Here is a 26,548-nt window from a genome sequence, read left to right as displayed (position 1 = left end):
GTCGTGTCCAGACCCGTCATCATTCGGGTTTACGAATCTCGCTGTTGTGGCTCCATTAAAGAATGGAAAAGCATCTCAGTCACTTAATACCGTTGACGAAGTTTTCGGGGTTCCAGACTGACAGAAAAACAAACACGGAATTTTTTTTTCAATTTCAGCCTAATTTGCGCCTTTAGGTGGTAATAGTCAATGCATGGAATGAAAATAGCAAAAATTATTTGCTTTCCCCCTTTTTTCATTGCCCCTGTCTTCGATCTTATGAGATCATTGTAGTTAGAGCCAAACGGTGCTGTGCCAGAGGCCAACCTGCTCTGTTTATTTGCGGACTTAATTTATCATACGCTCCTGTTCACTCCGCCTACTACTTGCTTATTTCCAGATTATCGCTCACGGCCTGGCACGCCACGTGGTGGAAGATTTACCCGAGGCGTACATGGAGAAGTGGGACGGATACTGGGCCAGAAATGATATAACCAGTATCAACTACATGTACTGCCTACATGCAACCAATAACAGCGTAAGCTCAAGATGCGCATTGAAATATGTATTGTTTATTTTTCCCTATTTTGCAGGCCCTTTCGATGTACAGACATTTTGTTATTTACGAATGACAACAAGCGTTTGCACCTTCCTCCCCAGACAGTGTCCTTAAATTTTCGTCTTTTTCTAGTAGTGTGCAGTATACGGATATAAATACATTTATTTCAAGATTATGCAGCGCGCCATCAAATGAGAGGCTAATCTACCAAAGGAATGGATAATTATGGTTCTATTGTCTGTGCACAGAAGGGCTTTGACGCAAACGTAGACCTGTAACTTTCCAAAGTCAGGTACCGTAAATACACCAGCTGAAAGGATTCAGCGCGTACACGAATGTTACTAAAAGACACTTTATGCTGGAAACTCATCATGCATATCCCACATGCTCTTATCAGCGTAGAGCTTAATCATAGTGTACGTAGTACGGCTTTATAAGCACCCACAGAGCAAGCGTCGTGTTTTGTAACAACGCCTTGCTTAACAGTCTCGTTTTCCTCTTTTTTACTCTTAAGCCCCTCAATGAACGCCCCTAGTGTCGGTCTGGCATTGCTTGTTGGATACCAGGCATGGAGTGAGGGTGGCGTTCAGAAATGTCTGAGCGGCCTAAAATATTGAAAAGTAAAAAATATGGTTGAAAAGCAAGGTACTCGATGCCATGAAGTCTTCAACGTCCCGAAACAGCACACGAGCTACGCTGGAAGCCGGAGTAGAGAACTGTGCATGAGTAGAACTGAGCCGGAGTAGACGGGGGATGCATAATTTGTGTGCGGTGCAAACTTAATTTGGAGCTTTGTAATGTGGTAATTAGAGGATCTGCGGTGTGGAAGAGTTCAAGAACAAGAATTTGAAAACTGTGTTGTAACTTATGTGATAAGTGTGTGAACGTGAACAAAGAGCAGTGAATGCGAGAGAAGAGAAACAGCTGTAGGGAGCCATTAACCCTGTTGTGTCATACCCTGAAAGGCGGAGCCTAAGTGTCCCCCTAAGTTTTTTTTTTTTGTGCGCTCTGCATTAACCCATGTGTCTTGATATCTGTGTTCCGTTCATGTTAACAGTACGTGATCGAAACCATGGGGCGTCCTTCTTACGTATTTCAGGAAGCTAAACATACACGCTGTAGTGGAACCGATGGTGAGAAAATATATTGACTTAGGCTGCCGTGGCGATATTGGCGTGATGACTATAGGTTCAGCTTGTTTGAAGCTGTGAACCACTTATATTTCTTCATAATGCTTTTAACTTTGTCAGTATTATCTTGCGGTAAAGCAATGAATGAAACAACGAAGTTGATAGAAAGAAAACATCATAGTGAACTTATCAAAACTTAATAAAGAGACATGCGCGTACGTTCTCAATTAACCTGCTCTTTTGCTGTCGTAAGCTGCTTAGCCATCGCCGCCGGCAAGTATATTATACCGCACACAGTACTAAATTTTATGCTACCGCGTACTGAAATATGCAACTTCGGCCATACCTTACAAGTGCCACTACTCGCCTAAAGCTGAGTTTTTACTAAAGTACGATCAAATTTTGAAAAAAAAAATCACTTGGCAAACAATAGACCATGGCTTGCGGAGTTCTGTATTGCCCCGTTCATCAATGACAGCAGTAAACGCAACCTTTTTTTTTTAATGTTGCATTGCCCGACATTTCGGCTTGTGATTAGCTTGCTATTTTGGCAACAAGCAATGTTTAACCAACTGTCTATTTCCCTGTAGAGGAGGGCGTGTGTGTCATGGTGTCATGAATACGGGCGGAGCTTCATTAAAGCATGCGCTGCACTCATCATAATACAACCACTATAAAATCTCAATTAAACAGAAGCCATTCTGATTGTATCGCGATTGGTTGATAAAGTAAGTTTGAACTAGACCGTTGCGATTCAGTTTTGGGTCAGCGGCGCACAAATATTTCTTATCGCAGTAATGAGACACCGCGTGGCGTTGTTTGGTACATATCCTCTACGCAATATTATACTTTCTGAACATGAGAAAATGAAAACACCAGCGTGCAAGTAGGACAAGAGTGTCGCTACCAGCCGCCGACTACAGAAGGGTTTATCGCCTTCTTGTTGTGTTCTGAGTAAACTGAGTTTCAATTCGCCCTAAATTCAGAAAGCATTCCGTGGCTCAAAACAGATCAACCACCTGTAAACACGCTCTTGGCTCTGTACATATACATGGCCGGTACGTTCCTCACACTGTTTTTTTGCTTTTTTCTACCTCACTCAAAATACGCCTTTGAAGAACTAAAGGAATCAAAGGCGCTCGTATGTTGTGCGATGTCGGTGCGCTTGAAATATCCCAAGGTCTCCGAAATTATTCTGGAGCCTTCCACTACGGCACCTCTTTCTCTCTTCTTTTGCTCCCCCCTTCCTCTTTTCCCTCACTATGCGTTTGAGATGTCCATCTAGAGGTGAGATTGTTACTACGCCCTTTCCTGTGCTCAAGAACGATACCTTTTTCTCAGTTTTAAACATTTAATGCAAAATTATCGAGGACCCGCTGGACAACTGTCTTTTAGCGGCAAAAGTGCACTAAATTTAAGAAACGTTTCTGCCAAACTTCAGTGCGACGCCAGTATTTCAATACTTCGCATGTCTTGCTTCTTGGCTTGGTGCCGCGTGTACTATAATGTCTGTCCAAACAGGCAGTACCATGCTGTCTCAACGACAGCTCATCTCTCTCTCTGTACTTGCTGCCGCGAGCAGGCCGAGTCGGAGCAGCCCATAGCACGACTCCAGGAGAGCGCCCTCAAAGGCGGGGTGCTCACGCACCTGGTGGCCACGCGCCTCGCCTTCCTGGCCTTCGTCGAGAACCCGGCGCAGGGCCACGGCAGCCAGGAGCAGCTGCTGCCGCACGTGGACCTGCCCCCCGCGGTGCTTTTCTTCGTCTTCCACTGCTCCTACAGCTGCCGCCGTGGGGACTCTGCGCTGCTCTACCCGCGCGGCGACGACTGCATGGTCGTGTTCCGGTGGACCGCCCGCTTCACCGACCTCATCCCGTGCGGACGGGACACCAAGCGACAGAGTCGCACCTTGTGTCGATACGTGTAGGGCGCGTGGACGATACAGGCGCCGCGCTTTCCTCTGCGGGATAACTGGCACCCTTTCAGGCGCCAGTTATTCCTTCGTAAGGAAGGGTTAATCTTCGATGCCGTCTGTTTATTTTAGTTTATATTTTTTAAACGTGCCGTAGAGGTACGAATATTGGATGATGTTTCAACGCAGTCTGTATGACGCGAACGTGTGTAGCCTCTGGGCCACTTGTGTGCTCATCAGCAAATTATTTTTTCATATATCATCATTCGTTTAAGCCGAATAAGAAACAAACCTCAAGTTATAGCTTCAGTGTGGACCACCCTAATCATCCTGCCCGGAATGACGATAACTCTTAGTTTTTTGTTGTTGTTTTCTTTCGTAGGGTCGAAATATAACGCGAACACACACGCATGTCGTGCTTTTCTATTGTGGTGAGCGAGATTCGCTCACAACCGGTTTATGGATCATGTCCAACAGCCTTGGACAAAAGTCCTTGCAATAAAACCAAAACAAAGGCTGAACAGTGAAAATTAGTTGACTTATCGCGCAACTCATTAGCTACTATATTTATTCACTTCATCCATGACAAAAAAAATATACATTTGACATTTCCAACTTTCGATCCTGTGCACGTATTTCTTGCACGGGAATAGACACATCTTACCGCCAGGAGTCGTAACAAGCCACACTGCATTAAATCCCTCAAGGGGACAAAGAGAGCTTCGCCCGATTTCCTTGGCAAGAAGCGAACCTAAAACGCCTTTCAATTCTTCCTGCGCGGCAGAAAATGCCATTTCAGGTTTCTGTGAACGCAAGACCTTATAGCAGTCTCCCAGTGGCAGCTAGCACTGTTTGAACATCCCCTATACGGTAAACATGGGCACCTATAATTGATGCATTTCACAAATTTTGCCATCACCAGCTTTTAATTTAACACTCCCTTCAGCTTGTTTTTCTGAGCGAAACCGCACAGCTTTTTGTTTGCTGCATGGAGCAGGACCCGATCTAACGTCAACACTTCTGTTACACGAAAAAAAACAGTATTCGCATAACATGGGTGGCTTTGCATCACGGCACTCTACATGTTATACCTACGGGATTGCTTTTTTGTTTATACGTGAAGAGGTAACTGCAAGCACCATAGGTTCGTACACAAGAAAGTAATGTGAGGAAGGTTCAAAACTTCACAAAAGCGCGATTGCAGGAGGTAAACGAATACGACACCATTACGGTACCACGAGCGCAGTGTCGTATTTGTATTCGTGGTGTCGTATTCTCTTCCTTACCTCCTTTCGTAGTCCTATTTCGCAGTTTCTAATCTTCTTCTAAAATCAAACAACTAGCCCTTAACAACGTGCTTCTAAAGGTAGTGTGGTCTGAGCTGTTGCACCGGCAAAGAAGCAACGAGAAAATTTATGACGGTGGCGTTGTCCACACTGTAGTCAGTAAAATCAGCCACTGTGAAGCCTGCGCTGCGCGCAGTTTAGGCTGACGCCACCACGCTCGCTGAGCATGATCAGTGTTAATGCGGTAGAAGAATGAACCTCTTGTGGAAGCTGCCTGGAAATGCTGCTTCCACAACACAGATTAGCGAACAGCCTGTGAATTCAGAGACGTTAACTGCTTTAATCAGTCGTGTTGGTTGCGGCCATCGCGGACTTCTTTAAAACTATCCGCGTAGCTTGAAACGCATCGCGAGCGCTACACGACGACGTGGAAACAGTGGTGGTTTAGCTGTATAAATAGGACCCATGCCTAGTCCCCTGATGTTCAGAATGATGCGAAACGTTTGAATGTTAGCCATGCTTTTTATATTGTTGCCGTTGTTTTGGACTAAACGGTGAAGCTGTGCTATCTGGTCGTGCCGAAACCTGCTTAGGAGAAGAAGGCGTGTCCACACAGGCAGATTCTTTTAATGCGCAAAAGCTGTCGTGTACTGTGTGCCTCTTTGCGGCATGAACCATATCGAGCAGGCAGGAAGCTTATGAAAGCTCGATCGTGGGTGCATCGTTAAAATGTTTGATAATTGTACGCAATGGCTGTAATATAATAGCAGAACGTTCGGCTGTCCCCCTTGTTTAAATATTTCGTTAGGCTTAACGAAATTAGCTATTTCACATGTGAAACTGCTTGACGGGCAGATACGAGTATGCGTACGGCGTCTGGATCGCGGTCGGAACAAAAATTCCCCTTTCAAGAATATCGTAACATGCTTTCTTGAATATGCATGATAATTTCCCTCCCTGCGCACTATGGCTGCATCGTGCAGAGGGATGTTCGCAACTATATGCATTTTCCGGCTGTCTATAAACACCGCAAAGATCCAACGATTCGTGGCTTATTCTTTCTGTGTTGCCTTGGGCTCTTGTTCGCCCAGCTGCATAACCGCATAACCAACAGACCGATACGTATCCACCTGTGTTAACCTAACAATGCCTGCAGAAGGTTGCGCTTCCGTCTATAACAAGCCTGCCTCGACAAAACCCCTTCCAACCCCAGCAGGCGTGCCTGGCGGACTGATGGAGAGGTGGCCTTTTAGTGACGCAACGCTCTGAGAACCCCTTCTGCGCCGCTGTTTCCCTTGCAACAGCTGTTGCGCTGCGTGCTGCTGCTTCCTGCTCACTCGATTCGTGTGTGTGCTAAGCGTTTCCACGAAAACTCACGTGTTTAACAATGAAAATAGCATTAAATATATTGCCATTGTAGTTTGTTGCGTAACCGTCCTGTTCGACTACTCGCTTCGTCCTCTTCGATATCCCGCTTTGCTCAACGCAGCACACCAGCGCTAGCATGATGAATGGGCATGGATGGCTGCGTGGTGACCTGTGCACCAATCGTGGTACAAAAGGAAAGGGGCGTGGGCTGGCCCGACGTTTCGTTTCCAACATCATCAACCGAGTACGCAGAGAACCTTTCATGATGAAAAATTTCACGAACCGCGTAAAATATTCGTATTGCAGCAGATCTGTAGGATGAAGTGCGATACGAAACACTAATTCCAACACATGCTGCTAGGTTATCTCGTTTGCCACACTAGCAGGATCCAGCGCAGACAAACACGACACATACAAGAACAGGAGCGACCAAACGTATAAGCAATTCCAGCATTCTTGGAGAAAAATTTCAAATATTTGAATATTGTGATCTACTGTTAGGAAGTTTTTGAAGGTAATGGATGCTCAGCAAATTCTTTCTTTTGAGGTTTTTTCATCATTCGCATAGAGTAGTTAACACTGCCATAGAAAGCCAATGAGGAACATTTTTGACCATAGCGAAAATGTTTATAGCAATAAAATCAAAGCCTGCCGAGAGGAAATCTGCGGATATGTTGACTGTTATAGCGAAATCTTACACGATATGAAAAATTTCGTTCATAAACTCTTTTTTTTATTTGAAAATTGATTTTGACCAGAACTTCTGGGTATGCGTGAAAGCAACGTTATGCATTCTGCCTCGTGTCCATTCATTAAACACGGTTCTTTAGGCCCCATTAACTTTAACGAGCAGCCTGGTCAGGATGCGTCGGGACACGTGGAGTGTACATTGTTTTTTCGTCCCCGCAGCCGTCGGTGCAGTGGTTTATTCGTAAGTGTCGATCCTTACTCGCCTCTGTGACAACTTCGTCGATGTTCCCAAAAATACCTCACCGTGACAAAGTAATATTCAACCTCGATATCTTCCCGGTTTCAATGCTTCTAGCAACGTGCGTGCCCTGCCGACGCGACGCTCCCGAGACCGTGAAGTTCGTATACGAGCCAGGACTGATGATGCAGGCCGCTGATGATGCAGGCCGGATACAGCCACCCGCGCGATCGCCACATCCGCTGTCCTTGAATAAATGTTGCTGTAGCTGCGACGGCAACAGCTGCGATATATACCAGCGCACTGTGACCTTTGTAACCGGGGGTTTAAGGGTCCGTACACATTCATGGCAAATAGATGTCCATGCATATACACACATATATCTGCCTTCGAGTATACACCGTGATTGATGGTCCCTGCCAAGCACTTCCAGCCTACTAGTCTACTGCACTAACTCGAATAGTATGAAAGCATCTCATGATACCACTGTCTGTTTAGTGGGACTAGTGCATTATTCAGAGGAATTCGTTACAACTTTTATATCAATGCATCCGGCTTTCTGTGCAGCTTACTCCGTGTGCATCGCGCGCAATGTACCCATGGTATTATTCCACATGTTCCAGACTTTATTATTTTCTGTACGCGGGAACGAAAGGTGCTTATTCTTTTCCAACGTAGGTGAGGCCGCAATTCCATCGTCCAACACAGCGGTGCTTTTGATTTTTTGTGGGCTCAGCATGTTACACCCTACGACAATGATTCGGTACAAAAATCTTGCAATAAAAAAAACGCGCATAGCACCACTATGTTGCGGGGAACCGCTCTAAACTGGTTATGGGACAAAAGAGGAAAAATACATGTATAAACGAAAGTACAGACGGAGCATCATGATCATCCAACTCGCCTCATTTTTGCCTTTTTGCCCCTATGTATTACTTGACTGCAGATAAATTAAGGAAACGTTTCCAAACACCGCGTAAAAATACAATTTGGGATTATCCTGATTTGGTGGTCACTTTCATGTGCATAGAGTGACCTAAACGCATTGGAATTTTCCCCAGCGTAAAAGTTCCAACCGTAGCATTGTGTAGGTTTGAAGGTTGCCGCGGTGCTGATGCTCGAGCGCAAGCAATAAATTCATGCCGCTGGTCAATTTGATACAGAGCGCCTCAGGCTAAGCCACTTGTTCGGTCACTCCCGGTTTAAAACTTGCGAGTACGTAAATAAAACTTTTGTAGTGCGCGTGCTGTGATGCTGGATGATGGATGCAGGTCAAGGTTGTCCCGTAAAGTGTATGTCGCTCTGCATCAAGCTTCGCAGTGTGTGATTGTTCCAGACTTATTTCTACGGACGAAAGGGGACATCTCTTTTGATATTTTGAGCATAAAGGTAAACATTTTGCCTGTTCACTGTCATGAGCGACTGTTAACTCAACCCAACACATTAGAATGTCTGCTCTTCGAATAAATAGAAAATCCGAAATAATCGAAACTTGAAGTCCGCTTGCCTTCAGAGCTCGTTTACCATGCAGCTAATCCAGTTACAGGTACAATTCTTAGTAGTCCTGGGCATGTAAATATGCTTCACAATCGCTTGCAACCCTCGTAAAAATTTCTAGTGATATTTGCAGATAAAGTTTAAATTCAACATCATAAGCCTTTACCGCCCACTGCAGGGTAAAGGCCTCTCCCATGTCTCTCCAATTAACCGTGTCCTTTGCCATGTCTAAGTTCAAATTATAACCGTTCCGAAAAATGCGTGTTGGCCACAATATCAGCGCGCATATATGGACCGCCTTCGTAGCCGAGCTTCACCCTCTTACTCCATTGCCTTGAAGGAATTTGGTACAGCTTAAAAATAAGCTGTGATCTTGTTGAGAAGCACGTAGATTTGTGTAAGCTATGCGGTGCTCGAACAAAACATATAGCCGGGTTGGGATAAGTTCGACTGCCGTGTGCGGTACACCTCAGCTCGCGCTGGGCCTTTGCACGAGTATGCAGCCGTTCAGCACCACGGAAAAAATGAAGGGTTCGGAGAGGACGCCAGCGTGTGCTGTCACTGCATTCCTACAACTGGTTCACTGTTTCTCAGCTAGGTTTCACTAGCCGGGGAGGCGCCAACAATGGTAGAGCCCTCCACAACACCAGAAACATGCGGCGAAACAAGCCAGGCGTATAAGAAGAGGCATAGGAAGCATGCACTCCCATATGAAAGCCTAAGCCGAGAGCAAGCCGCAACACTTAGGCGCCTAGAGACCAACACGTATCTAAACAGAGCACAATACCACATTATATGGCCCATACGATACAACAGCGAATGTGTGTTCGGCGGAGACACCGCTACGTTATACCACACAACATGAGGTTGCAGGTCTAGCCCCATATCGCCTATAATACACAGTCTAAGCATTGTGCAGTGGGAAGACCTTGTAGTCGACTAGGACCCGCAGCGTCGGCTCACGCTGGTACAACGAGCCAGAGCCGCAGCTGAAGCCAACGGGTTCCTGAAACCAAGAATGCCAACCACTGCTCCCCCTGCCTAACCCACTACCCCTATCCACCATTACAGCTAAATTTATTAATAAATCAATTAGCATTCGCTGGAAGAAATCTGTCTCCTCAAAGGGCAAGGAGAAATTCACAGCGTATTTTTGCTTGTGCTAACGCGAATTGAAGCGACAGCTGGGATTGTGCGGAATATTGGTACTAATCGTATTTATGGGCACGAGGTGTCCGTCGCGCTTATGCACCGTGTTTATGTGGTTATGCGGCTCTATTTTTATGCGTTTAGGAAATAGTGGATGCCTTTTGCAGACAGTGTTGGAGGAGCCACTGCAGCAACCCGTCCTTGAGTGTTGTCTGTGACACCCAAGGAGCTGAGATGTAATGTACCCTACAGGTGCCCCCTTTCCCAAAAGTAACCTGCCCATCGTGTCAGGCGGCAACTCATTTAATTGTAAGAGGCCGATCGGGAAGAGCAACCCGGATCGGAATCCAACCCAAGCAACCCAAGTCCCACCGACGGCAGCACCTGGCATAGAAGAGCGGTGGCGCATCTTAGTTTTGCCGCTGCACCACTTAGCCAGGAGAGGTAGGAAGACTCCTGGGGATCTATGAATAGAGAGAATGATCAACTATGCATATATGGACATTAACCCATTATCGCTATCCGAACAACTGCCGTCCGAGTTCACTGAATCTGAACATAACCGAAGGAAAAACCGAACTGCTAGCGCATCTAATTCGCGTTTGACCTAACCACTCAAATCGACCATCTTTTTTTCGCTTAACGGTTGTGGAATTGATTTACGGGCGTATTTATTAATTTCAAGTAGTCGCATTGCCCAGAGGACATTACTGAGGGGAGTGAGGATTGGTATGAATGTGCATACTACAGAAGAACTATCGAATGAACAATGAGAGGACGTAAACATCAGCAATGCGTGGCAACAATTACATAAGGAAGATGGGGTGATGTTTAACGAATTGGTGCGCAGAAATACGCATGTGGGAAAAGAATTCCAAAACATTTTATCATGGCGACGTTTCGGTTGCCGAGCCAGGTGCTCTACACAACGGCAAAATTTGTGCTGTCTCTTGGAGAGTTGTGGACAACGTGCGCTGGGGCGTCGCTGTTATTTGCGGTGGTGATTCTTGCCCCAAGGCTGCCGGGAGCCGCGCACGTACATCGGTATAGTAGAAAAACATTGGCAATAAAAAAGAGCTTAAATATACCGAATTAATTTGAATAATTAACTTTACGTGCAGAAATGAGAGCTTAAACATACTGAATTAATTTGAATAATTAATTTTTACGTGCAGAAATGCAGCTTGGGCAACTATGTTTGCCAGTGCCGCTGATAATCGGCTCCAAGTCTTCTTCTAGTGCCTGGGATTCCTTCAGTGTGCACCGACATCCTGCGAAAGAAAAAAAAATTACGAAATGTAGCCGCCACGCCTTAGATCGAACCCGCAACCTCGTTGTAATAATCAAAACGTCATAGATAGTGATCCACCAAGGTGTGTGCTGGCTGACATTTTAGTATTTTATCTCTGTGTAGGTTACCTGCTGCAGTGGCTCAATCGTTACGGCTTTGGGCTTTCAGTGGAGGCGAAATGCAAAATACGACTACGTGGTGCGGCGCCACCTCAGTGCGCGCTACAGAACCCCGTTGTTGAAATTAATCTTGGGCCCGTCCTCCCTTCCTTGCTTTGCTTCATCCCTTTTCTCACGGTGAAGTTCAGGTGTCCATCAAGAGTAAGGTAGTTACTGCGCCTTTCCTCTCCAGGTAACCAGTTCATTTATTTATTACCTCAATAGAAACAAGACACGCATACTATATTTTTGTTTATTTATCATACTGCTAACCCTAATTTGGGGATCGTGACTGGGAGGGAACAGAAACAATTCGTTGAAAGCACTAATGCATTCCAAAACCTCAAATATGATTCATAGTGTCCGCCGAGATATGTGAGACAGATACTGCGCCATTTCCTTTCCTCAAAAACCAATTTACCAGCCAACTTTATAACGACGAACATTTCGAGTCAGTAGTGCAAAAACAACATTCAAATGCAAATACTATTATGACGGAACTATAACACGAAAAAAATACTATAAATGGCGCATACAAAAAGGCAGCTTGGCTCTGATTAAAATATTTATCAAGATTTGATTGAAGACCTGTCGTGCAGACACTATTTACAACGTGAGTAAGCAGTTCATACCAAAGCCGTAGCGCACCAGGAAAAAAGGAACGACGAAAGACGTCAGTGAGCGCAAAGTAAGGACTATTGTGAGATCAAGATTCAGTCGGGCGCTACGTTTGGCTGGAAGATGCAGGTACCTTTGTCTGTCTATCTTAAATTCCCCATGCAGCATCCGGTATAGAAATTTTGAACTTTGTTTTTTTTTTCTCCTGGTTTCTACCACCTCAAGGTTGCAGGACTGCAACATTTCAGTGACCGAATCGGTCCTCCTATACCAACCACAGATGAAACGAACGGCAAGTTATTGCATCCTCTCTAGATAAGATTTTAAAGTTTGTTGGTGAGGATTCAAGGCAACCGAAGCATACTCCAAAACTGGTCGAATGAATGTTTTATAGGCCAATAACCTGACGACCTTCGGGGCTCTTGACAACCTTGCCCTCAAGAAGCACAGCTTTTTAAAAGCTGCTGTTGGTACAGATTCAACATGCTTACACCAATTCAGATTATGTGCAATAGTTATCCCTAATTAAATATTTAAAGCTGCTTACAAATGGAGTACTGGAACGAAAGTGAATGCTTTTTCATGGTGATACGTGTAAAAGTGTCTTTACCATAATTTATTTGCATTCCCCATTTCTGACACCACTCGCCGAATGCATTAAGACACTGCTTAATCCTTACCTGATCATGGATAGAATTTACTCTCCCATGAATTAAACAGTCATCAGCAAAAAGTTTCATTTGTACAAAAGGGGGGGGGGGGGGGGGGGGGTTCACGACGGTCACTACATCATTTATGTAGATCAGAAGAAGAAGCGGCCCAAGCACAGAACCCTCAGAACCTTGAGCACAGACCACAAAGCACAGAAAGGCAATGACGGGTTTGCTTTCTTATCTCTTTTAAGCACTTTTGGTCCTGGAGAAGTTTCATCTGATGCCGAGGGTGCTCTCAAGCCCAGCTTCCTTGGACATCACTTTTAATTGGTAGAAAACTGGGAAGTATTGTAATGAACATGACTATAGCAACGGTCTATTCTTCCAATGCGCAGCAAAAGCTTTCTTTTAAACTTTGTCCTGCGCTCGCACCGAACAGTTAAAGTGTCATGGAAAACCTATGGACTGCGTTTTCGACAGTAACCAGCAGAAAACTACAATCATACCGATTGGGAGATATGCGGATAAATTGAATCCTACGGTGCAATCTTAAGGTGTGCGGAAAATTTCGTTTACAAAACAATCACTTCGTTGAAAAAATGCTTTTTAGCAGGTTTTCAGTACGGTAGCTTGTTTTGCTCGTGTGAGGCATTAGGAAATCGTGATTTTTTTTCTAAAAGGAGAAGTATTGGCTGAAAATTCAGGCGGGTAGCTACTTTCCCAGAAGGCGGCTTTTGGAACCAGAGTGAGTGGCGTCACTTTAGCGTCGGTGGGTATGCCAGCTTCGCTCGGCTCCGCTACAGCGAAGCTACGGATTCAGATGCGCGCATCTGTTGAAATGCAGCGTTTCGTTCTTCCGACCATGCTGGAACGCGACTTTTATGTTTTGGTTCCTTTTTTTTTGCCCAGGAGCCGCAGGTGGTTGTAGTCTTGTCCTGTGGGCCTGCGTCGCTCTCCGAGCGGGCTGCGGCTTGCCGACGCGCCAACAACTAGGCCACTTCCTGCAGCGTACAAGAAATGTTTTCTCTGCATACGCCATAAATTTGTTCTCGTCAACGTTCAACGCTCTTCTCTACCGGATGCCCTGTTGCCTCGCTCTCTGATCTGCCATTATAGCCGGTGCTAACAACATACCGCCCCAATCACGTCACCCCTAACTACCACAAGAGCTTCATAGTATACATTCCTTACTTAATACGAGCCAAACTGACTGTCTTGTTTTTCTAGGTGCCTAAATCATTTTATGCGAAATTTCCGAATCGATGCTACATTTGTGCACTTTGTGACATCAAAGATAATAATGGCGATGATTCTTACTGAACACTACGTTTGGGTAATATTCGAAGCAAAGAAAACGTTCACGAGCATTGTACCTCCCAGATCACGAATATCATGAAGTAGGCGATGTGAGATAACTAGCTTATGGCCGTGATTTTGCGTAGAATCCGATCGAGTGCAGGTCATTATTAATGTTTATGAAGAACTTCTCTGACGCAAAAGACGAAGAGGCGGAAGGCGGGACAGCTGAACCGTACCTTGGCCAATCCCCCGCTTGGGTATGTGCCATTTTTACTGAAGAAGAAGAAGACGACAGCTGAAAGAAAAAATGTTGCGCTCCCGTGTGCTTTGTTTTTCCTTTAGTATGTACAGGTGAACAGCAACCTTTACCTCCCGATTCTTGGCCGATCCCCCAATGTGGGTATGTGCTATCTTTTCAAAGGCTAACCACAACAACAACGACAGGAGAAGGTAGTGCGATATGTCGCCTAATCTGTCACTGCGCAGCTGGGTTAATGGCACTAATAAACTCGACCTCGGTTGCCGGCGTGTACCGTAGAACAAGTTGTATAATGCGAGTAGAGTCGATGTTCTAATGTGTCGGTGCCAAACGTCGCCGCGGAGTCGTGGCTATGACGGAACCAGCTTGTGAAGAGTGCGGAGTAATGAGTTGAAAGCAGACGGTCCCATACGAGGCCGGGCACTACAACATTGCGGGTCGTTTGTTTACACAGGCACTGCACTGTCAGCAGGCAAGTGGCTCATTTGGACCCACCGCTATGGCTTGGTGGTTACGACGTTCAGCTGCTAAGCCGAAATGCGCGGTACCGAATGCATGCCGCGGCAGACACACAACAATGACGACGAAATGCGAAAAAAAAAACACGTGCCGTGCGATGGCGGTGCGCGTGAAAGAAACCGAGATGGTCTAAATTGACTCCGGAGTTGTCCTCTACACTGTCTCTCATACGCGGTATGCAGCTTTGGCTGGTTAAACTCTATATGCACTACAATACCGACCAATCCTGAAATGAACGCAAAAAAATTGGGACGAAGGACTACACACTACACAGCCCTGCCGTAAGCGCTCACTCGAAACTAATTTAATCATATGGCCGAAGGGCCTCATACAAGCAGAGAAAAACGGTGACTAGGTAGGAGAGCAAGCGAAATGAAGTGTGACATCTGTGAAATACATAAATGCGGAGCGCTTGTACAGTGTGGTTAGAGGTCACCAAACAACAGGTTCTGTTTTTGAGCCACGCAGCACGACAATTAGAAATCCCCCGTATCACGTTCTCACATCCGAGGGCATTGGACCGTGCACAGGCGCCTAGAACTCTCTCCTGCTCTCACTCACTCACTCACTGACATCATTATTGCTGCAATGCCTTGCTACTCATGACAACGGTATATGTAAATAAATAAGAAAATATTAAAAAAGCTTGTGCTTCCGCGCCAAAGTCAAGAGAGATGTTCATGCCAACCGTACATGTATGTGTTTATAGGGTGATCGGCAAGAGATACTCCGTATGGACATATAAACGACGTTTTCTCTTCCAAACGCAAGCAGGCTTGGTGCGAAAAACACATTCCATAAAAAATGAAAAGCAATGAGAGTAAAGCGTGTAGTAGTGTGCATAGTCTCCTAACTGAATGCCAGAAAGTATGGTTCAACTTGCGAGGAGTTGCACCAAGAACTTTCATCCTAAACGATAAAAAAAAAAGAAAATGGTGCGGTCTTTAGCTCTCCTATTTTGTGGTAAAAATGAAATGAAATGAAACATACGCCAAACCATCTGCCATCTACCCCGCGAGGGGCAGGTTACCGAGCGTGAGCGAAATGTCGAGAAAAAAAGGAAATATATATACAGGATGATTTGGAGCGCCGCCGAACAAACTTAGAGCCCCGAGTCAGAGCGCAGTACTTATGCAACTCGTAGGACGAGAGTCGTATCATTCTGACGTCGCCCTGTGCGATGAAATCATAGAGCCAACCGCAGCTGCGATAACCTTGTGGGAGCTTTTGATTCCGCCCAGCCTGTCTGTTCTCCTCTTCTAGTCTCTCACAGAGCGCATTGCAGCTGCATCTCCCGTCATGGAAGCAGGCGACACACTGTAAGCTTCACTTTGGCTTTCGTCGTACTATTCAAAGCTAGTTAAATATAGAAAAGAAAAATGGGCATCGGTAAAACTTCCCTTAAGTAAAGCGACCTATGACAGTTCCAAACCCCTATTAAGGCGTTGGGTCGAAGGCGTACGGCTTGCTCGCTGCTCTTGCGTTGTGGCTTCGCTCTGAGTAACAGCTCTGAGCAAAGGGAGCTGCTATTCTTGAAGAGAGATCTCCTAATTCTGACGCCTCTCTTTCCGTTCACGCCGTGAGGTTTGCGCGCGAAGCCCTCGATCTGGGCGCGTCCAGACACTGGTGAATAGAGAAGGTTGTCGACGCAACCCGGCGGCCCCATGTCATCGGCCAGTAAGAGCGAGAAGTTAAAAACATGGTGTCCTGAGCGCGTTTTCGGTTTGTCACGCTTTCTAACAAACCCGAAGCGCAGTTTAATAACGCCCGATTCCAGTCATTTTCTTTCAATTCACCCCGGCACTGCCTGCACCTTATACATATTCCACTTCAAGTATGCAACCAAGGCCATCATCCCATAGCTCGCAAACCCATCTCACATGTAATGCCCCATACTAGGTGTCTTGAGGTGCCGAATAGAAAAAAGTGCAGCCATTACAAACATTGCACCTTTGGGGCCATTTGTTATCGGCATGCTTCAAAATTTTGCGACTGCCTGCAAGTGTGAAGCTTTCTTCGAGGTAAAACGATCCGCATCCGGAAGTCGTTACAAAAAATCTCAACAGTGGCCTGCTAACCAGGAAGAATGAAGCCCAAGTCGGACCGCGCTGTTCTCTTCTTTGGAAGAATTTATAACGCAACTCACTCCAAGAAGCGGGCCAGAAAAACAACGCAAGCGCTTAATTATCATTATGCCTAAGCGTTAGGTCTCCTCCTTGCTTTTAGTTGTTTCTCTTCAATTGCTCATCTTTGCCATGTCTTTTGCTCATAAAAAGCCCTGTGGTAAACTTTGCTGGGCAACTCTGCTGTTTTCTTTGCTGATCGTTTCTTAACCTCTTCATTTTTGTGGAGCCTTTCGTAGTACTTACTAGTCATTATTAGTCTTTCGTAGTCATTCCTCGTGATTATCTATTTTGCAAGTCACTTTTTAGGGGAGTTCTTCGGTTTATCCCTTCTCTCCCCTACAAGTGGAGCGGAGGATTTCTCTCTCACCACTTTGACACCTTTCAACCGAGGCAGGTGGAAAGTGTGCACAACACTAGGCCAGCGGACGCCGGACAATATTAATGCGATAGTATTATAGTGTTGTCGTCGCACCACAACCCCACCGATGACCGAGATGAAATCCGCTGATTGGGCTAGATATGTCATGTGGCATCGTGACGTAACATAGCATGTCTACCGTGGCAGATGGCAACATGGTCACCGAATTGTGAGCAACCTGCACAAAGTGAAAAGCGGCGATTTAATTAATGATAGGTCGAGAGAGGCTACAGTACCTTGTGACATCATAAAAACCTGTCCGCCGTTTTGTGAGCAACTTGCACTTTCTAGACAGCAACCAGGATAGAAATAGACAGCAGAAATCAGAAAGTATATGATAAGCAAATATCTGAACCGTCACAGCCTGGCTGATACTTGTCACTGCCTCTAGCAGCCTAAATGTGGTGGTTAATGGACCGAAAGTTCCAATCAAACCGACTAAACACCCACAAAAGTTAAACAGAAGATGCGACAAATGCTAAATCTTGACCTATCGCATTCCACTCTGAAGACCACTTAAGCGTCCTCATAGTTTTTTGTTCACGGTGAGGCTTCTAATGCTCACGCATTAAAACTCCGCAGTGTTGACTTCTCTGCAGTCAGCTGTCTTTCACGTAAAAGTGCAAGTCCACTCCACGTGGCGAATGGTCTCAACGTTTAGTGACCGAGTCAAGTGCTCTCTGTATGTTTTAAGGCGGAAGCCTTTAATGTCTCATCGTTGTAAGCAGCAATTGTCGACAGAAAATGTCACGCTTTTCAATTGGTGGAAACGGTCGTGACGTCACAGTGCGCGAATTTCAAACGGGGCCAATTGCACTTTGGCTAGTAACCATACAACCAATTGAAGGGATCGTATAGTGATGCTCCAAGTAAGTGGAACTGATCTTAGTTAATTGCTTAATTACCCAATTAGCCTAATTAGCTTTACTAGTCAGGCCATATAAATAAATAAAAGTGATTAAGAAATTGGTCGAGCTCAGGAATCGAACCCCGGTCTTCGGCGTGAGAGACGACCACGCTATCCACTCCGCCATGCCAGCTCGATGGTTTGGAATGAACAAAGGCGCGTCTAGTGAATACGGTGTCTTCGCTCACTCCCATCCTCCTCCCTTCCCTTCCCTCGAGGGTTAGGTGTCCACCGAGATATGAGAGACAGATACATTTCCTTTCCTCAAAAACCAATTTACCGACGAGTGAGGGGTAGAACCGAATGGGCGATGGCGTTCTATGGACTCCTTGTCAGCGTTGCAAGACGCTGTCGCGTTCCACTCTTAGGGGCGAAGCTTAACATCTTAACTACACATCAGTGACCACACTTTAGGTCAAAAAAGTCCCCCCTGAATTTCGACGGATGTCCACCGAGATATGTGAGACAGTTACTGCGTAATTTCCTTTCCTCAAATACATTTTTCATTTTCTTCATTACGGCTCCTCTTTATCTATCTTCTTTCACTCCCACCTCCCTTCCTCTACGGTGCGGTTCAGGGGTCAACCGAGATGGCAGAGAATTACTGCGCCATTTCCTTTCCTCAAAAACCGTTGCGTTGAAACGGCAAGGAATCGCGCCGAACGGGTGGTGGCGTTCCGTGGACTCCCTGGCAGCGCTACAACACGCTGTCGCTTTCCACTCCTAAAGGCGAAGCTTAAGCTTAAGCTTAATTAGCAGTTAAATAGTAATCAGGCATTAATCAGTAATTAACCATTAATTAGTGATTTGTCATCACTTAGTAATTAGTACTCAATTACATGTGACGCCACCAGTGCCACAGAAGCACTGAAAGTGTTTCGGAAAACGCTTCCGCCTCTACGCACTTTAGACAGTCAAAGTGCCCCCTGAATTTTCTTGTACTACGTGCCGAACTAGCACTGGTATGCGAGGTTGAACGTCTCGAAGCTTGATATGCACTATGAATGCAGCTGTATTGTACTGTTCTGGGCCAGTTTCGAACTAATGGATACGTTCAGCGCAGGCTAACGTCGCACAAAGAAAGAGCTTTTGTTTTTCGCATTTGATCTCCCCATACGTGCGGCCACAGCGACCAGGACTCTGTCACGTGACGACATCTAGCGTGACCGCCTATAGACGGGGAAGTGATTCGTCTGTGAGATCCAACACGCCTATAGGACTCTGTGTTTGGTTTGGTTTGGTTTTTTGGGGTTTAACGTCCCAAAGCGACTGAGGCTATGAGAGACGCCGTAGTGAACGGCTCCGGAAATTTCGACCACCTGGGGTTCTTTAACGTGCACTGACATCGCACAGTGCACGGGCCTCTAGAATTTCGCCTTCATCGAAATTCAGCCGCCGCAGCCGGGATCGAACCCGCGTCTTTCGGGTCAACAGCCGAGGACTCTGTGTTATGGTCAGCCGGTAAAAGTTGGGCAAGGCACCCAGGGACCTGCTGAGTACGCGGCAGGACCCAAATAGCTCATTAGCCGGACATATGGCGCAGTTCCAGGATAGCGTTTTGCCTAAGATGTGGCAGTACCTGCCCGGAATTTAAGAGCTGGTACAGCCCTTTTTCAGAGAGGAGCGCAGTTGCAAGTACATTGCAATTTAACTCTTCGGTTGGGCTAATCAATCTACTGCCAGGGAGGCTCAGTGTAGACTGCAAAGTCTAAGCGTTGACCGCGTTTGTTCGTGATCGCCCCGCGGTGCCTGGCACCGGTTGCAAGTATTAGCCAAGCTGCTTAATCACGTAGTCAACAGATGCGTATGCAGTCGCCGGGAGTCTCTTGTTCACGGAGCACGGGCGCCATGGCTGTCACTGAGAAGCTGCAATTCCGAACTAGAAAGCACGCGATTGAAAAATGGCCCAGGGTTCCACTCGTGGGCACCGTCGTAGTGGTTGATGGGCCACGCGCCGAACTTGGTGGCCTGCGACCCGCCTGCAGCAGCGAAGCGGAATCCTGTGCGCCGTCACGGAACAAGCACTGAGTCATGCGAAACAAGTGATCAGTTGCGCAAGCGGCCGCGCACAGCGCCAGCTCTTGGCAAGATCTGTGGCAGTATCAACAAAATGTAGAAGAAATGGCTGTACAGCGGCCTGCGACGATCCCAGGCGGTGAATCAGCCGAGAATACGCAGTGCTTGTAAAGTGCTTGCCTTTTTCATCCTGTTCAGCCGCTCCGCTTCGCCGCAGAGCGCTCTACAGCCGCTTATTCGCCGCATTGGTGATACTGTTTAAGAATTCGCACTGTGTAGGTGCATTCATCCTGACATAATCTAGCGCAGCCTCGACGGCAGTGACCACGCCACCAGGCGTCGCAGGAATGCATTTCAGAAAACGCTTCTGCGTTCTGCTAAATTTCCGCCGAGACTGTACAAAGGATGTGGAGATACAGAATTCGACAAGAAAGGGTACCAAACCATATTTTGGCTTACAAACAGCAGCGACTAACCTCTAACTAATGATGTTTTTTTGGAGCGAAAAACTCCACTTCTCGTATGCAAAGCTGAAGGTCAAATCAGGCTTGAATTTGACCTCTAACTGGAGGCTCGCCGGAGGTGTGGCTGCGACGTCATACCACGGGACTTCTCGCAGCTGTTGCCGCTCATTCCGCCGCTGCGCCGACCTAGTTGTGTCACGTGACTAACCACGTGATTCGCTCTAGCTGAATAAAGGCCAGCGCTCGTCGCCTAGACACAGACCACATATGCAGCCAGAACCGGTCACCGGGACGAGTTGTTCGACAGCATTGGAGGCGCCGGGCTGCTTCTAGCGATCCCTACGAAAGAGTGCGTCACGAAAGCGCGTTGGCTAGAGATAAGCCGCAAAAGCGAGCTCGTCTAATTGATGAAGCCGATGAAGAAATGGAGCTATGTCTTGAGTAGCAGCGGCACAGGCAACAAGAGTATCTCAAGCGGAAAAGGGCAGCGGATGCTTCCAACGTCTCCTCGTCGACATACTGGTTCGGTTGCCTTTGGTTCCGTATAGCTTGGGCCGAGTTGAGCCGCACCATTTTGCGTTTCGCCTCCATCGAAGCGCGGCCGCCGCGTCACATGAAAATGAAAACTGGTTTTGAGGAAAGGAAGGGAAGGGGTAAAGGAGTTAGTGAAAGAAGAAAGGAAGAAAGAGGTGCCCTACTGGAGGTCTCCGAAATAATGTCGACCACTTGGGGACCCGTAACGTGCACTGGCATCGCACGCGGAGCATAAATGTGGGTTCTGCATAGAACACAAGTGCACTTTGGTGCATTGAACAGAACGCTGGTTGTGTTCGAGATGTTCGACGCAACGCCCGGTCGCGGTGAGGGGTATCTGTTACAGCCGGCTTCGTCGCTTCGGTGGACGCGGTTATTGCGACGCGCGTCTGTTCTTTCACTCTTTCCTCTCACATCTTTCAACTCTCCTCCGTCTGCACGTGGCAGCGATTGTGTCAGCTCGAGCCAGTGGGCAGGCCCGTGCAATTTCTTTTTCATCCTTCCTTCAGCCGCAACAACACCCGGTCGCACACAGCCAAAGCTCCCGGCCGGGTATAGTAGGAATAAAACATCGACACCAGCGCTGTGTCTTATATCACTGGAGCTATAGCTCTGCATTCAGTTCAGCACCGTCGAACCCCTGTAAATTTTCTTCCCACGTTTATGCTAGCCCTCATTAGGAAAGTGGCGCTCGGTGGCAGAACTTACATGATTTCCTTTATCACTGTATATATATGCGGCGCGAATTTCGACCATAGCTTCATTAATCGAACTGTGGTTGCGATCCATTACCCGCAGTACCTATATGGAGCTGGGAACCTTCCTCTATCATCTGCTATCTGCGGTTGCGATCTGCCCACCAAGGCGCCGATGGCGCTCAAACCCCTGACAGTGATGCATTCTCTGTGACACTACTGCGCCATTCCGTTTCACAGTTTCTTCTATTTGCTATCTGAAAATTCGAACTCGACACAATTCAGCTGGACGCGCAACTAGCTATAAATACCGTTCACGACTCCTCGTTCAAGCTAACGCGAAGGCAGGACAGCCGATGGTCCTCAAGGGTAATAGACTGGATTCCAAAGGAAAGGAAGCCTAGCAGGGTGCGGCAGAAATCGCATAGGCGGATGAGATTAAGAAGTTTGCAGGGATAGGGTAGCCGCAGCTAACGCAGGAGAGGGTTAATTGTGAAGATAAAGAGGAAGCCTTTGTCCTGCAGTGGGCGCAGTCCGGCTGATGATGATAATGATGATGACCGGAACTCAAAGCACTTGGAGGACCCTATAAGTCCTCGTACCATGAACTGTGCAGGCAACACTGGCTACAATAAGAGCGATCAAGCCACACCCTTGAAAAAAAAAAAAGACAGCCGCGAGTCGTCGCAGACCTTTACTCCCTAGTGTAGAGCATTTACCTAACAGCCTCAAGAAAAAACTACAGAAGAGTGGAAGTCTGGGCGAGTTTGTACTGATTCATAATTTTTGCAACAGCGCTACACAACGAGGACAACGAGCAAAGAGTGACACAAAGACGGGTGACAAAGAAAGAAGGTTCAGTTCAGCTTCGTTAATTCGACTTAATCCTCTGAAGCACCAAGCTACAACAGCTTCCCCGATTCCCACAAGTGCACCCTACTAAAGTTCACAACGGTTTCGTACTTAACAAAGACGTCCTTTTCTGGCGGACCCATTATACAACAAAAGCCCGCTGCCAGATTCTTTTAACTGCTTCGACACAAAAGATACCTACCCAAATCACGCATGGACTTTACGCTGTTAAGGCCTTTCCGCGGCATATAGTAACCTTCAAAGTAAATGAATTTACAGGCCACCCGGGCGTGCGCCCAGCATACGCAGCTTAATCTTGTGCCTTGTCTCGAAGAGCAGTGAGCAAGTGCTGATGCCTTTCCACTTCCCCGCAGTGCTGCCTCCGTCTTGCCGTAGAATGTGTCTTCTCGTCGAGTTAATCTTTCCTTTTCGATAATCTGCACCGATATACGAAGTTTCCTTCAAAAGCGCGAAGCCCTGTCCAATTTCCTCTGGTCTTCAGGCAGTAACGTGCTAATCTCGCGTAAAATGAAGACGGCGCGACCGATGGGGACAGAGAACACACACAAATGACAGGACCAGCGACACTTGCAACTGAGTTTATTTCGCATTAAGCGTGCCTCTTTTTACGACAACCGAGCCGTATCACAGATGCATCAAAACTACAATCAATCGCCATCTCTTGGATGGCTGATGTAGTACATCCGATTAGCAAACAAATTACAAAAAGCGAGGTGTGAGGAGCAATTCCATAGGCAATTTTTAACCTGGCTATCCAGGCGCAACAAAACCAAAACAAGAAAAAGAAGCTAACTATAGTAGGATACAACTTAAAAAAAATAGCAGTTGCTAACACTGGGCCGCGGTCCGCGGCGTCTTGTATTACTCCGCTGGCGAATCGCAACTGTAAAAGAAATCAATTTTTTAATGCTTGACTATATCAAACAATCCACGTATCAAAACTATAGAGCTCGTAACTTTTTTCTTGTGCTAAGCTTCTTGTTTACGTAACAAGAAATGTTTCAGTCACAGACTACTTTTTCGTCGTGGAGGAATTCTGCGCGCGGAGGCTGAATGTGGGCGGAGCTTCACTGCAGACTTAAGTTGTATCCGACTATACACTACATCAGCAGAAAAAAATGAACACGCACAACGAAGGTAAAAACGCCTTTAAGAGTCAGTAATGATAAAAGGCAACCGCGTCAGTAGTAATATTCGATGACCAACAAAAACACTGAAGTAAAACCGTCACCGGCGCCTTAATTTTACTTTCACCATGAACGAAATAGCCCAAGCAAGAGCTTAGTCGAGTGCATTGTTCTTAACTGAAACGTGGCTAACAAGAGACGTCATAGATAATGGAATTTCAGATGGCTTACCTAATTTTGGCAATTATCGTAACGATCATCAAGGCACACGCGGAGGAGGTGTTCTTATCGCCATTAACAACCAAATGTCATGTTTCTTTGTTAATATTACTTCAGATCTAGAAATATTAAATGCAGCGCTCCACGGGAAATCATTCTACTCGGCGTCTGCTACATGGCCCCCAACAGTAATCCAGGATTCGCACATAGACAAACTATGCACTAGTCTAAATTACTAGAAAATGCCCTACTGCGCTGATTATCATCTTTGGCGATTTCAACTGCCCGGGAATCAACAGGGAAAACATAAAACCACTAACTGCCGGTAATTCTGAAGCAAGAGAGTTTGTGGATTTGTGTGTAAACTTTGACTATATGTGCATGGTGCTCGAACCGACTCGTGTTATTCACGGGTTTTGTAACATTCTGGATTTAGTACTAACCAACAACCCTGATAGCTTATCAACGATTACTTATATGTATTAAATCTATGATCATAACGTTAATAATAATAATAATTCTTTATTTCCATGCATGATGGAGGAGACTGCGGGTAAAATTTCCTTCAGAAAGAGAGCGACTTCACTGAAGCCCGCAGCCTCCTTTACAAGGCAAGCAACGATACAAAAGAAAACAGACATAAATAACAATTGATTTATGGCTTAAGAATTTATCTGACTGGTTTGTTGGACATGAACTTTCATTAAATGTTGACAAAACCAAGTACATTGCATTTCCTCCTGTTAACACAACTGTTCATATAGGTAACGAAGTGACATTTCAGTAGCCGCCACTAGAACGGGTTTCAAAAATTATATTTTTAGTTGTTCAATTTCACTAAACCCTCCGTTTTACTTTTCATGTTCACTTTATTAAACGCGGTGTTGCGCAATGCATTGGAATGCTTAGTAGATTTCGTTTACTGTTGCCTCGCTATTTACGGCGTCAGCTCTATTTCAGTGCCGTTCACTCGCGGATACATCACTGCTTGTTTGGATGGGGCACCGCTACTAGGTCAAACATGGAAAGCCTCTATTGATTACAGACAAAAAGTGTGCGCTCTATTGAAAACGTATCAGGACGTTACTAAACATCAATACATTTCAGACAGAATGGAATCTTGGACATTGAGTCATTGCATAAACTGCGTTCATCATGCGGTTGCTTTTTCAGGTACTCAATTGGTCCACAAGTATTCAGTTCGAAATATACAAAACATGAACCACATTACAAATTTAGGGACACCAGTTTTATTTAAAATAAATGTAAGACGAGCTAGGGAACCCAATTATTCAGTTGGCAAAATCCTAACCTGTTGAATCACTGTCCTGATCTGACTGATATCATGGAAACCTGGTTCTCTTTGCCTGCTTTCCGAAAACAGGAATGTTTTCTTCTGCAATCATGTTTAAACTAGCCTGTGCTTGTAGGCAATGCAGTGTCCACATATTCGCTGTAGCTGTTTAGGCGATCCACTTCTTCTCGGATATCTTTCTTTTGCTTTGTCAAGTGAACATATTCCTGGTTATCCTCATTTTCAATTAGACTTATTGTAGTAAAAATGTACTTTACATACCTATATTTATTGCTGTGTGTGAAATCTTGCAGTCTTCCTGTAATATTTTCTATTTTTTTCTGTCATATTTTATTTGTATTATGTCCAAACTGTGGCTGTATGAATGCAGAGTGCTAGGGCCTAGTCAGGGGACTACGATCGTATCGAGGACCAAACAGCCCTAAAAAAACAGGTCCACCTGATAGCTCAAGCCAGTGCATCCCTGGAATGAGGGCCCCACCCACAAGCCTCAAGAAACGTTCGCCTAATATTAATTGTTAAATCTTACCTACCTACTTACCTACACGTGTCATGTTTAGCCCTCTTCACCTGGGCAATTGTGTTTTGTCTAAATTTCAGTAAATGCAAATTCAAAAGCGTCGCAGCTTGCCGCTGCATCGCCTGCCTCTGTCTGCTCCACAAGTATTTCCATAGCTCTAAATCAACAGGTTGCATTGCTTATGCGGCCTGCATATATCACCGAACTTCCCATCCGTTTCAGTATGCCCGACCTTTGTCTCGTACTAAAACTTTTTCAAGTTGTTTTTTTCTCCTAGCTGTTGTAAACTGGAATGCCCTCCCCACCGATATCGCCGCCATCACGCGCCTATCTGCGTTTTTACACTCTGTAACCGTTTATATTTCAAGGCAACGACTTGTATTTGTTCTTGACGGCAGTATTACCGACCCCTTATGAATTGCCCCCTGAAGGGTGCATTAGAGGTGGATAAATTGAAAGTGAAGTGAAGTGAAGCAGTAAAGTAGTCTTTATTCAATAAATACATTACTTCGTTCATTCAACAGACTCTCTTTCTGTACACTATGCTGCACTGACTTTATTGTAGCAAACGTAGTGCGTGAGTACCGTACTTTCTATTCCACACGCCGCTTCATTCGGAAGTGTTTTCGGGGTACTTGCATCTCTTTCTGAAGTAATAGACCGCACTGACTAACAGTAAAAGTTAAATGGAAGCTCATTTGGGCAGGGTTATGTTTAACTCTTGATGGA

The 26,548-nt window shown here is 45.9% G+C and overlaps 2 protein-coding genes across 2 annotated transcripts in view; both read left to right on the top strand.

Moving 5' to 3' along the window:
- Positions 1–392: 392 nt before the first annotated feature.
- LOC149362249 (uncharacterized) lies at positions 393–3,595 on the top strand. The gene is made up of 2 exons (XM_089569673.1): positions 393–517; positions 3,251–3,595. Exons 1-2 carry the CDS (start codon positions 434–436, stop codon positions 3,593–3,595), a joined length of 429 nt encoding a protein of 142 aa, XP_089425799.1. The 5' UTR covers positions 393–433.
- A 12,289-nt stretch (positions 3,596–15,884) lies between these two features.
- The window catches only part of LOC149362248 (monocarboxylate transporter 12-like), a 23,357-nt gene continuing 12,693 nt past the window's right edge, over positions 15,885–26,548 (top strand). Inside the window, exon 1 of the mRNA XM_089569672.1 lies at positions 15,885–15,924. Coding sequence (XP_089425798.1) covers positions 15,905–15,924 — 20 coding nt within the window. The 5' untranslated portion in view covers positions 15,885–15,904. The remainder of the gene's footprint in view (positions 15,925–26,548) is intronic.

Source organism: Amblyomma mixtum, chromosome 2, assembly GCF_055824585.1.
Source record: "Amblyomma mixtum isolate Tamu chromosome 2, ASM5582458v1, whole genome shotgun sequence".
Taxonomy (NCBI): Eukaryota; Metazoa; Arthropoda; class Arachnida; order Ixodida; family Ixodidae; genus Amblyomma; species Amblyomma mixtum.
This window is presented reverse-complemented; position numbering and strand designations above follow the sequence as displayed.

What these genes read in the sequence shown, in the direction of transcription:
- LOC149362249 (XM_089569673.1), top strand. Translation starts at nt 434, where the DNA reads ATGGAGAAGTGGGACGGATACTGGGCCAGAAATGATATAACCAGTATC. An exon ending in TACATGCAACCAATAACAGC is followed by an intron (nt 518 to 3,250) that starts GTAAGCTCAAGA and finishes TGCCGCGAGCAG; the next exon opens with GCCGAGTCGGAGCAGCCCAT.